General features: G+C 52.3%; 1 protein-coding gene across 1 annotated transcript in view; it reads right to left on the minus strand.

The window, feature by feature from the left end:
• LOC116967239 (glycerol-3-phosphate acyltransferase 1, mitochondrial-like) overlaps positions 1–13036 on the minus strand; it is a 51166-nt gene that overhangs the window by 3997 nt on the left and 34133 nt on the right. The window contains exons 9-13 of the mRNA XM_033013696.1: positions 6966–7037; positions 5426–5557; positions 4243–4363; positions 1710–1769; positions 336–391 (exon numbers count right to left, since the gene is read on the minus strand). Of these exons, the coding sequence (XP_032869587.1) occupies positions 336–391; positions 1710–1769; positions 4243–4363; positions 5426–5557; positions 6966–7037 (441 nt within the window). The remainder of the gene's footprint in view (positions 1–335; positions 392–1709; positions 1770–4242; positions 4364–5425; positions 5558–6965; positions 7038–13036) is intronic.

Raw genomic sequence — 13036 nt, forward strand, 5'->3', positions numbered from 1 at the left:
TCGGTGATAACAAGTTGTACAGACAATGAAAGTCACGGATGGAGAGAGAGGGAAAGCAAGGGTTACTTGAAGTTCGAGAAACCAATATTCAGATGGCTGGGTTGTAGGCTGCCCAAGCTAAATATGAGGTGCTCTTCCTCAAATTTGCACGTGGCCTCACTCTGACAGTTTCTCCAGAGATGCTGCCTGACCCACTGAGTAACTCCAGCATCTTGTGTTTTATCTTCAGCACAATTGTGGTGCTATACAATTGTTGAACTAACTTATTCATTCATTCATTCATGTTATCTGGAGACTAGTCAACATCTCCCTTGTTACCAGAAGTTAACACTTACCCCTAACTCCTTGAAGGTTTTTACCGCACTGTTAACGAGGTGCAGTGCCACACTGCCTGCAAAATATTAAAAACACACCTCAAGCCAGATTCATCCGTGTTCAAATTTACAATGTATTTACACGTTCAGAGGAACTAATAGATTGTAAAATCAAAGGACAGTATCCAAACTGTGGGTACAACAACATTACCAAACACTCATTCTGAATCCTCTATTGCAAGAGGAATTTCTTTAGCCAGAGGGTGGTGAATCTGTGGAATTCATTGCCACAGACGGCTGTGGAGGCCAAGTCACCGGGTATTTTTTGAAGGGGAGATGGATAGATTTTGAATAGTAAGGGATCAAAGGTTATGATATGGGGAGAGGGCAGGAGAATGGGGCTGAGAGAAACAAATCAACCATGATCGAATTGGTGGAGCAGACTCGATGGGTCAAATGGCCTAATTCTGCTCCTCTGCCTCATGGTGTTATCTCAGGGCAGAGTAAAGCCCGTCCTACTTATGCGTCCTTGGCACGCTAATTACGCAACCTTGTGGTCGCTTTGAGGCTCGACGGTCACGCGAAGGTCGCGCGCGACTTCATGCGCCCGCACAGCCGACTGGAGCGCGTGGCGTCATTTGAAGATGGACACAAAATGCATGAGTAACTCAGCAGGACCGGCAGCATCTCTGGAGAGAAGGAATGGATGATGTTTTGTGTCGAGACTCTTCTTCAGTTTGAAAGAAGGGTCTCGACCCGAAACGTCACCCATTGCTTCTCTCCAGTGATGCTGCCGGTCCCGCTGAGTTACTCCAGCATTTGGTGTCTATCTTCAATTTTCTTGGCCCCGCTCTGGGAGTAGAAGTGGGGGCGGATCCGGACCGTAACGGCCGTGAGCCCCAGGCCGAGCTTGGCGATCGTTTGCCTGCTTCTACTGCTGTTGAAGGGAGGTGAGACGTTGCGCTCCAGGGTCTTGGGCCTGTCCCACTTTAGCCGTCAGTTACGCGACAGGCCGTTGGCGGGAAGATTTAGTTTGTTACAAAAATTTCGGAGCCCCGCGCGATGTCGTGCACAACTCCATACCCCTCCGTACTTCTCAGTGGGACCGGCCCCGCGCAGCCACACGATGCCCTTGCGCCTCAACGAGACGACGAGGTCGCGTAATTTGCGTGCCAAGGACACGTAAGTGGGACAGGCCCTTTATGTTGTGGAGCGAGCAACACTACACAGCTGGAACTATAGAGCCCGCAACCATTCTGATTAGAGCAAGCGAGTCTTTAGCTTCTCATTCCCAATGGCAGTGAGTTCCCCAATATTCATCCCCTCTTGTCTTTTGAAATGTCATCACAATAGCTATTTGAAGCTAAAAGCATAGCGTTGTATCGTCCAACTCACCAGGATGGTCCTGTACTTGTGCCTGTATGAGATCAAACATCCTCAGCACAAGCTGTGACTCTGAAAGAAAAAGCAGACATGATGTCACCTGTGAACACTGGTACTGATCTCGGAGTCATTGAGTTATGCAGCAACAACCAGAGGACATAGGTTCAAGGTGAGAGGAGCAACATTTAATAGGAGCCCAATGGGCTGCTTCTTCATACAGAGGGTGGCGGTACTGACCATTGATCACCCGTTCACACTAGTTCTATGTAACCTCAATTTTCTCATCCACTCCCTACTCACTTACAGAAGGCCAATTTACCTACATCTTTGGGATTTGACAGGAAACTAGAGCACCACGATATCACAGGGAGAACATGCAAACACCACATAGACAGCACCCGAGGTCTGTACCGAAACCAAGTCTCTGGCGTTGTAGGCAGCAGCTCTACCAACTGCACCAATCAAAATACTTTTCGTTCTGTAGTCCCATTTGCCTGCGTTTGGCCCATTTCCCTCCAAACCTTTCCTATCCATGTAACCATCCAAGTGTTTTTTTAAATGCTGTTATAGTACTTGTCACAACTAACTCCTCTGGCAGCTGGTTCCATACCTACATCCCAAAGACATGCAGGTTTGCAGGTTAAGTGGCAGGTAAATTCCTCCTAGTTTGTTGGGAGTGGATGGGAAAAGTGTGAACGGGTGATCGCTGGTTGGTGGGGACCAAAGGGCCTGTTTCCTTGCTGTTTCTTTGAATCAATCAGTTTCTCTGGTTTCCCAAAACACGCAAGACTATTGGTGACAGTGAACATTTTTACGAGTGAGAAACAGGAGGACTAGAGCATTCCTACCAGCTTTCAACCTTGAATGATCAGTTCTGAATGAAGGTTTTAATTAGTTAATAAGGCCGATCATGCCATCCGCTGTCTTTTTCACCACCCATTGTACCATTTGCAGGGAACTATGTACTTGTACAGCCAAGTCTCATGTTCTACACCCACCCCACCCTCAGGCTTCGACTGTTCACTGTACATGTCCTGTCCTGGTTTAACTTCCCAAGATTCATCACATCATTTGTTTGAGTTGAATTCCACCTGCCCTTTCTTCATCCATTTTAGTTGATCTATATGTTTTAATTTTAGTTTTAGAGATACAGCACAGAAACGGCCCCATAGCAGAAGCGTCCACGTCGCGGGGCTGGAAACTGGAAGTATCCCGAGCTAATTCTGCTACCACCATCATCTACTGCAACAAGTGATGGCTCCCACTGATTGTCGCCGGAAGCTTGCGTCCTTTTCAGGACGGACGATGACAGCGAAGTCAACATTTGAAACATGGAAGATGGACACGAAAGAAGAAGAAGCACAGAAACAGGCCCTTCGGCCCACCGGATCCGCACCGACCAGCGATCCCCGCACATTAACACTATCCTACACCCACAAGGGACAATTTTTTTTTACATTTACAAACCTGTACGTATTTGGAATGTGGGAGGAAACCGAAGATCTCGGAGGTCACGGGGAGAACGTACAAACTCCGTACAGACAGCACCTGTAGTCGAGATCGAACCCGGGTCTCCGGCGCTGCATTTGCTGTAAGACAGCAACTCTACCGCTGCGCCACCGTGACTGCCCATTCCACTGTGTGGTACCTTTAGACCACCTTCACTGATTTTATGCAGGTACAGTTCTAACATTTCACAGCAGGGCAGGCAAGGACATGGAACTAATGCGGGCAAGTTGGATTCTGGTAAACAGGCGTGTTGGTTGACATAGACTCGATGGGCCAAAGGGCCTACTTTTATACTCTACAACCCCAACTAGTCAGAGATGTAGTTAACCGCTAAATATACAAAACCTTTTATTCACCTTATCAACTCATTTCATTAATTATTTCACTGTTCATCAGTCCCACCCCTCATTTCTCGACATTACACATTTGAAGAGTTTACTAAAATCACTAATGTTTAAAGCAGCTTTGTACCAGTGGATTGTTGGTGAACTTTCTCCACTCTGATGCATTAGTGCAGCAACATAATATCTTCCATCTCCTGGGGCGACACAGAAATGCAATCAGATTCCCAATCGAGACTTTGGAGATACAGCACGGAATCAGGCCCTTCGGCCCACCAAGTTTGTGCCAGCCAGTGATCATACTCCATACACTAACCTACACACACTAGGGACAATTTTACAACTTATTGAAGCCAATCAGCCTACAAACCCACACGTCTTTGGAGTGTGGGAGGAAACCGGAGCACCCGGAGAAAACCCACGCAGCTCACAGGGAGAATGTACAAACTCCATACAGACAGCACCTGTAGTCAGGATCGAACCTGGGTCTCTGGTGCTGTGAGGATGTAGCTCCACTGTGCCGCCCTATGTACATCTCTAACAGGAGGGATTCCATATTTAATTTGCAATACATGACATGGTACATGACAAAGAACAAGGAAGGAAGCAACACCACAAATAAAGTCTAAAGCTCCGCCCACCGTAAGTTGTAGATCCGCTGATCCCCGCCGCACACTAGCGTCGCACTTACGTACCTTCGATGGGAAAGCTGGCTTTGTTGAGCAGACCGGCTGCCATCTCATAGGCCTTCAGCAGAGACTGCAGCAAGCTGCAGAGGAAGAGGAAGAAGGCATGGCTCTCACTGCTTCGGCCGAGCTGCAAGGGAGATCACATAATAGAGTCGTACAGCAACGGAAACTGGCCCTTCGACCCTGCCGACCAAGATGCCCCATCCAAGCCAGTCCCATCTGCCTGCATTTGACCCAAATCCCTCCAAACCTTCCTTATCCATGTACCTGTCCAAGTGTTTTTAATGTGTAGGAAGGAACTGCAGATGCTGGATTAAACCGAAGATAAGACACAAAAAGCTGGAGTAACTCAGCGGGGCAGGCAGCATCTCTGGAGAGGAGGAATGGGTGACGTTTCGGGTCTCGAGTTACTCCAGCATTTTGTGACGATCAAGTGTTTTCTATAGAACCTATCTCATCTGCCTGCTCGCTCCAATGAGATGATGAGAACATCGCTGAATTGTGGTGAACATGTGTAGCTAAAGAACCATCTTGTTATTGCTAAAAAAAACTCAATGTGCACGAGATCAAGAAATAAAAATGGTCCAGAACCAGGGGCCACAGTTTAAGAATAAGGAGTAAGTCTTTTAGAATGGATACGAGGAAACACTTTTTCTCACAGAGAGTGGTGAGTCTGTGGAATTCTCTGCCTCAGAGGGCGGTGGAGGCCGGTTCTCTGGATGCTTTCAAGAGAGAGCTAGATAGGGCTCTTAAAGATAGCGGAGTCAGGGGATGTGGGGAGAAGGCAGGAACGGGGTACTGATTGGGGATGATCAGCCATGATCACATGGAATGGCGGTGCTGGCTCGAAGGGCCGGATGGCCTACTCCTGCACCTATTGTCTATTGTCTCTTGATGAATTGATTCTGCATTGCCATTGACTGATCTATCGTTCCCTCTCAACCCCACTCACCCCGTAACCATTGACACCCTTACTAATCAAGAACCTCTTTAAAAATACCCATTGACTTAGCCTCCACAGCCGTATGTGGCAATGAATTCCACAGATTCACCACCGTCTGACTAAAGAAATTCCTCCTCATCTTCATTCTAAAGGTACGTCCTTTTATTCTGAGGCTGTGCCCTCTGGTCCTAGACTCTCCCAGCCGGGACTCTTGCTGAAGTTATATTCCTACATGATTCAACATACCTTGAAATATCGCTTCACGATCTCTTCTTCACAATCACTGTCGCAGTCATCAAAGTCACCCGTCACCTTCCACGTCAGCTCCTTGGTAAACCACCGCTGCCAAACGTCACAGGCCTGCTCCCCGCTCTCACCCTGCCGATTGAGAGGACAACATGGGAGCTTCATTTCACTGCCACGCCTGGTGGTTGCAGCAGGCTGAGTGGGAAACTGTTCATCAGGCAAAGACTGAAGAACACTTCCATCAGCTCAGCCATCTATTTATACCGTCATTCAAGAACCAGTCATAGAAACATAGAAAATAGGTGCAGGAGGAGTCCATTCCGCCCTTCGAGCTAGCACCACCATTCATTGTGATCATGGCTGATCGTCCCCTATCAATAACCCGTACCTGCCTTCTGCAGATGTTTCCCCACAAGTTCTCATCCAACCTCCTTTGAAAAGCCCGCACTCTCTTTAGGCAGAGGGTGGCGAATCTGTGCAATTCATCGCCACAGAAGGCAGTCAATGGATATATTTAAGGCAGAGATAGATAGATTCTTGATTAGTACGGGTGTCAGGGGTTATGGGGAGAAGGCAGGAGAATGGGGTTACGAAGGAGAGATATATCAGCCATGATTGAATGGCGTAGTTGATGGGCTGAATGGCCTAATTCTGCTCCTATCAGTTATGAACTTCTGAATGTTTCCATGATCCTCACAGGCACTGAGTCCCAGATCATAACCATTCCGTGTAAAATCCATGTCCTCACACACCGTTCATATCTTCAGACCATCACTTTGAAACTGCAATCTTCAATCATCCAGTAGTTTAGTTCTAGAGATACAGCATGGAAACAGGCCCTTCGGCCCACCAAGTCCATGCTGACCATCAATCTCCCGTTCACGTTAGTTCTGTGTTATCCCACTTTCTCATCCACTCCCTTCACTCCAAGGGCAATTCACAGAGGGCAAATCAACCTATAAACCCGTACGTCTTTAGGATGTGGGAGGAGACCGGAGCACCCAGTGGAAACCCACGCAGTCACAGCGAGAACGTACAAACTCCACAGACAGCACCCGAGGTGAGGATCGAACCTGGGTCTCTGGCGCCTTGAGGCAGCAGCTCTGCCAGCTGCGCCACCGTGCCGTCTGATAACTGCTGTTCACTGTGTGCCCTGACTTACCCCAACCTAGACCGACTCCCCTATACCCCCCCCCCCCCCCCCCCCCAATCTTTGCACAACCCCAATCCTTTCCACTCGCACTTTAATTTCACGTTCCATGTATTTTGTGTTTTTATGACTGTTGGCAGATCAACTTCCCTCCTGGGATAAATCAAGTTCTATCGTATCGATTCAATATTCCACTTCCCACCTAAGCAGGAACAGCAAGGGGACTAAATGAGAGTAAATGAGAGATTGGTGTGATGGATGGAGTTCATTGCCAAGAAACACGCTGTACGTTGCGACACACAATGTGTGAACTCACACTGTGTCTACCCCTGTCACTATGCCCCAGTATTTATCTGTCAGCCCACACAAGCACCGCAAGAAAGTTCTCACCTCCTCCAGAATCTCACAGTAGGTCAGTTTGTCCACCGCTTCCTGTGAAAACTGGTACACCGACTGGCAGGGCTGAGAGGGATTCAAGCAAATGCACACAGTTACATAACAACGGAACAATAGTTGAAAGTGAGCATTAGTTGCGAGGATCTTTTTCAAAGACCATTATTCCCAATAACTGCGCTCCTATTTTTGCAGATTGTGATGCTGTGTACAACAAAATGTTTTGTTCCCATTTTACAAGCAAATGCACTCACTGGTTACCAGGCGGTAAAGCTGAATGGGGTCAATTTATGTAGCGCATTAATTTATAGGCGGCCCAGTGGTGCAGCAGGTAGAGCTGCTGCCTCACAGCGTCAGAGACCCAAGTTTGATCCTGAGGTCGGGTGCTGCCTGTGAGGAGTTTTCACCTTCTCTCTGTGGCCGTGTGGGTTTTCTCCGAGTGCTCCATCTTCCTCCCACATCCCTAAGTTGCAGGTTTGTGGGTTAATTGGCCTCTGTAAGGAATGTGTAAGGAACGGATGATAAAGTGGGATAGCATGGAAGTAGGTACACAAAATTGCTGGAGGAACTCAGCGGGTGCAGCAGCATCTATGGAGCGAAGGAAATAGGCGACGTTTCGGGCCGAAACCCTTCTTCAGACTGATAGGGGGTGGGGAAAGAAAGAAGGGCAAAGGGAGGAGGAGGAGGAGCCCGAGGGCGGGCGGATGGGAGGAGACAGCTAGAGGGTGAAGGAAGGGGAGGGGGGGAGGGGACAGCACGGGCTAGCCAAATTGGGAGAATTCAATGTTGATGCCAAGGGGACGCAAGGACCCCAGACGGAATATGAGGTGCTGTTCCTCCAATTTCCGCTGTTGCTCACTCTGGCAATGGAGGAGACCCAGGACAGAGAGGTCGGATTGGGAATGGGAGGGGGAGTTGAAGTGCTGAGCCACCGGGAGGTCAGGTAGGTTATTGCGGACTGAGCGGAGGTGTTCGGCGAAACGGTCGCCCAACCTACGCTTGGTCTCACCGATGTAAATCAGCTGACATCTAGAGCAGCGGATGCAGTAGATGAGGTTGGAGGAGATACAGGTGAACCTTTGTCGCACCTGGAACGACTGCTTGGGACCTTGAATGGAGTCGAGGGGGGAGGTGAAGGGACAGGTGTTGCATTTCTTGCGGTTGCAACGGAAAGTGCCCGGGGAGGGGGTGGTGCGGGAGGGAAGTGAAGAATTGACGAGGGAGTTGCGGAGGGAGCGGTCTTTGCGGAAGGCAGACATGGGGGGAGATGGGAAGATGTGGCGAGTGGTGGGGTCACGTTGGAGGTGGCGGAAATGGCGGAGGATTATGTGTTGTATTTGCCGGCTGGTGGGGTGAAAGGTGAGGACCAGAGGGACTCTGCCCTTGTTGCGTGTGCGGGGATGGGGAGAGAGAGCAGTGTTACGGGGTATGGATGAGACCCTGGTGTGAGCCTCATCTATGGTGGCGGAGGGGAATCCCCGTTCCCTGAAGAACGAGGACATTTCCGATGCCCTAGTATGAAATGTCTCATCCTGGGAACAGATGCGGCGTAGGCGGAGGAATTGGGAGTAGGGGATGGAGTCTTTACAGGGGGCAGGGTGGGAAGACGTGTAGTCCAGATAGCCATGTGAGTCAGTGGGTTTATAATGTATGTCGGTCAGGAGTCTGTCCCCTGCGATGGAGATGGTGAGGTCAAGGAATGGTAGGGAAGTGTCTGAAATCGTCCAGGTGTATTGGAGTGCCGGATGGAAGTTGGTGGTGAAGTGGATGAAGTCAGTCAGTTGTGTGTGGGTGCAGGAGGTGGCACCAAAGCAGTCGTCAATGTAGCGGAGGTAGAGGTCGGGGATGGGGCCCTGGTACGCATTGAACAAGGATTGTTCAACGTACCCGACAAAGAGGCAGGCGTAGCTGGGGCCCATGCGTGTGCCCATAGCTACGCCTTGTGTTTGGAGGAAATGGGAGGAGTCAAATGTAAAGTTATTGAGGGTGAGGACCAACTCCGCTAAGCGGAGGAGAGTGTCAGTGGCTGGGTATAGGTTGCTCCTCTGGTCGAGGAAGAACCGGAGGGCTCTGAGGCCATCCTGGTGGGGGATGGAGGTGTAGAGTGACCGGACATCCATGGTGAAGATGAGGGGGTGAGGGCCCAGAGAGTGGAATGCGTGGAGGCGGCGGAGAGTGTCTGAGGTGTCTAGAACATAGGTGGGGAGGGATTTGACCAAGGGGGATAGGATGGAGTCAAGGTATGTGGAGATGAGTTCGGTGGGGCACGAACACGCAGAGACAATGGGTCTGCCGGGAGAGCCGGGTTTGTGGATTTTGGGGAGAAGGTAAAAACGGGCCGTGCGGGGCTGGGGAACGATGAGTTTGGAGGCTTGGTCAGGTAGGGCGTGGGAATTGATGAAGTCGGTGATGGTGCTAGAAATGGTGGCCTGGTGCTCGTCAGTGGGGTCATGGTCCAAGGGTAAGTAGGAGGAGGTGTCCGAGAGTTGGCGCGTGGCCTCAGCTTTGTAGAGATCGACGCGCCAGACTACCACGGCACCTCCCTTGTCGGCTGGTTTGATGACCCAGTCTGGGTTTGTGCGGAGTGATTCGATGGCAGTGCGTTCAGAGGGGGAAAGATTGGAGTGAGAAAGGGGAGTGGAGAAGTTGAGGCGGTTGACGTCGCGGCGGCAGTTCTGAATGAAGAGTTCCAGAGCCGGGACTTTCTGAGGGGGGTTCCACGAGGAGGGGGTGCGTTGGAGACGGGAAAAGGGGTCATCATTAGGGGGCGAGGACTCCTTCCCATGGAAGTGCGCTGTGAGGCGGAGACGACGGTAGAAGCTCTCCAAGTCATGGTGGGCGCTGAACTCATTGAGATGGGGACGGAGGGGGACAAAGGTGAGACCTCTGCTGAGGACAGACCGTTGGGTGGGGGAGAGGGGGAGGTCGGGGGGGATGGTGAACACCCGGCAAGGGTGGGAGTTGGGGCCAGAGGGAGGCAGGTGGGTAGACTGGGGACGGGGCGATGTGTGGGGGGGGGGGTTGTGGGTGTTGGAGGGGTGGTGGGTGGTCAGGGGGTGGGGGGGATAGAGGGCTGTAAGGTGGGTGGGGAAGAGCGGGTGTGACATGGTTGGGGGGGATGGGGGAGGGTCAGTGGAGCAGCCACTGAGGTTAGCACGGCTGGGCAGACGGGCGCTAGGACCCGGTGGAATTAAATCGAGGAGAGTGGGAGTAAGCAGCGTGAGGGCTGCAGGCCCAGTGCAGAGTCCAGGCTCCAGGTAAGGCGACGGCTGTGGGTTGCTGGAGGGGGGTGGAGTGGCGCGGGTCACCGGACCCGATGGTCGGAGTCCAGTGGTAGTTGAGTCGGGGTCCGCGGGCGATGCGTGGGTGGTCCCGGTGGGCGGATGGTCGGCGGCGAGATGAATCGGGTGCGTAGCGGCGGCCATGTTGAGATAGCCCCGGTCCGGTGGCGTTGTCGGGTAGTTGGGGTCGGGTGGCGATGTCGGAGGAATCAGCGAGGGGGAGCGAGTCCAAGTTACCGTTGAAGCTGGGAGGCTGGGCGTCATCGGTAGGCAGGTGAGGGTCGGTGGCGGCATCGATGTAGAGGTCGGTGAAGGCGGCGTCCCGGTGAGTGTGGAAGTCGCTCCTAGTGGCCAAGATGGCGTCGCGGGACTCGGGCAGGCGATGCGGGCCAGAGTTGGGGCCCGGAGTTTGCGAGCGGTCGAGTCGCGGAGTGTAGGCGTCGGGAGCGGCCTGGAGTCGGGATAATTTAAGGTCCTTGGTGGAATTAAGGTAGGCCAGGAATTTTTTATTAAAGAGGTGGATCTTCCGGCGGATGAAATACAGCTGGGGTCCGTTGCAGGTCTGGGTTAGTGAGGCCTGAAGTCCAGGGAGTGTCGATGTGAGGTCCTGTTGGTGCCGGCGCATCGCAACCAGGGTGGATCTCAGTGCCCGGTTGGAGAATTGCTGGGTATGCCGGTGGATGGCCAGTCGGTACCGATGGTCCGGTTGGGGTCCGAACTGGGAGGTAGGGAACTGGAGCTGGAAGCCGTGGGGTATGAGATGATGGCGCAGGCAGGACCCGAGGAAGCAAATGTGGCTGTGGTATCGAGTCTGGGTAAGGGTATGGTCGTACAGTTGGAGGGCAGGGGGGATCACAGGTGTGCAATTGGAGAGGAGGTTGTGAAACTGTCTCCGGAGAGAGGAGGAGAACTTCTTCAAAGTAGGCATACCTTGAAGAGATATCGCAGTGGAGTAGACAAAGTGTTCAAAAGGGAACTGCAGATGCTGGAATATCGAAGGTACACAAAATTGCTGGAGGAACTCAGCGGGTGCAGCAGCATCTATGGAGCGAAGGAAATAGGCGACGTTTCGGGCCGAAACCCTTCTTCAGACTGATAGGGGGTGGGGAAAGAAAGAAGGACAAAGGGAGGAGGAGGAGGAGCCCGAGGGCGGGCGGATGGGAGGAGACAGCTAGAGGGTGAAGGAAGGGGAGGGGGGGAGGGGACAGCACGGGCTAGCCAAATTGGGAGAATTCAATGTTGATGCCAAGGGGACGCAAGGACCCCAGACGGAATATGAGGTGCTGTTCCTCCAATTTCCGCTGTTGCTCACTCTGGCAATGGAGGAGACCCAGGACAGAGAGGTCGGATTGGGAATGGGAGGGGGAGTTGAAGTGCTGAGCCACCGGGAGGTCAGGTAGGTTATTGCGGACTGAGCGGAGGTGTTCGGCGAAACGGTCGCCCAACCTACGCTTGGTCTCACCGATGTAAATCAGCTGACATCTAGAGCAGCGGATGCAGTAGATGAGGTTGGAGGAGATACAGGTGAACCTTTGTCGCACCTGGAACGACTGCTTGGGACCTTGAATGGAGTCGAGGGGGGAGGTGAAGGGACAGGTGTTGCATTTCTTGCGGTTGCAACGGAAAGTGCCCGGGGAGGGGGTGGTGCGGGAGGGAAGTGAAGAATTGACGAGGGAGTTGCGGAGGGAGCGGTCTTTGCGGAAGGCAGACATGGGGGGAGATGGGAAGATGTGGCGAGTGGTGGGGTCACGTTGGAGGTGGCGGAAATGGCGGAGGATTATGTGTTGTATTTGCCGGCTGGTGGGGTGAAAGGTGAGGACCAGAGGGACTCTGCCCTTGTTGCGTGTGCGGGGATGGGGAGAGAGAGCAGTGTTACGGGGTATGGATGAGACCCTGGTGTGAGCCTCATCTATGGTGGCGGAGGGGAATCCCCGTTCCCTGAAGAACGAGGACATTTCCGATGCCCTAGTATGAAATGTCTCATCCTGGGAACAGATGCGGCGTAGGCGGAGGAATTGGGAGTAGGGGATGGAGTCTTTACAGGGGGCAGGGTGGGAAGACGTGTAGTCCAGATAGCCATGTGAGTCAGTGGGTTTATAATGTATGTCGGTCAGGAGTCTGTCCCCTGCGATGGAGATGGTGAGGTCAAGGAATGGTAGGGAAGTGTCTGAAATCGTCCAGGTGTATTGGAGTGCCGGATGGAAGTTGGTGGTGAAGTGGATGAAGTCAGTCAGTTGTGTGTGGGTGCAGGAGGTGGCACCAAAGCAGTCGTCAATGTAGCGGAGGTAGAGGTCGGGGATGGGGCCCTGGTACGCATTGAACAAGGATTGTTCAACGTACCCGACAAAGAGGCAGGCGTAGCTGGGGCCCATGCGTGTGCCCATAGCTACGCCTTGTGTTTGGAGGAAATGGGAGGAGTCAAATGTAAAGTTATTGAGGGTGAGGACCAACTCCGCTAAGCGGAGGAGAGTGTCAGTGGCTGGGTATAGGTTGCTCCTCTGGTCGAGGAAGAACCGGAGGGCTCTGAGGCCATCCTGGTGGGGGATGGAGGTGTAGAGTGACCGGACATCCATGGTGAAGATGAGGGGGTGAGGGCCCAGAGAGTGGAATGCGTGGAGGCGGCGGAGAGTGTCTGAGGTGTCTAGAACATAGGTGGGGAGGGATTTGACCAAGGGGGATAGGATGGAGTCAAGGTATGTGGAGATGAGTTCGGTGGGGCACGAACACGCAGAGACAATGGGTCTGCCGGGAGAGCCGGGTTTGTGGATTTTGGGGAGAAGGTAAAAA

Source organism: Amblyraja radiata, chromosome 39 (assembly GCF_010909765.2).
Source record: "Amblyraja radiata isolate CabotCenter1 chromosome 39, sAmbRad1.1.pri, whole genome shotgun sequence".
Lineage (NCBI taxonomy): Eukaryota > Metazoa > Chordata > Chondrichthyes > Rajiformes > Rajidae > Amblyraja > Amblyraja radiata.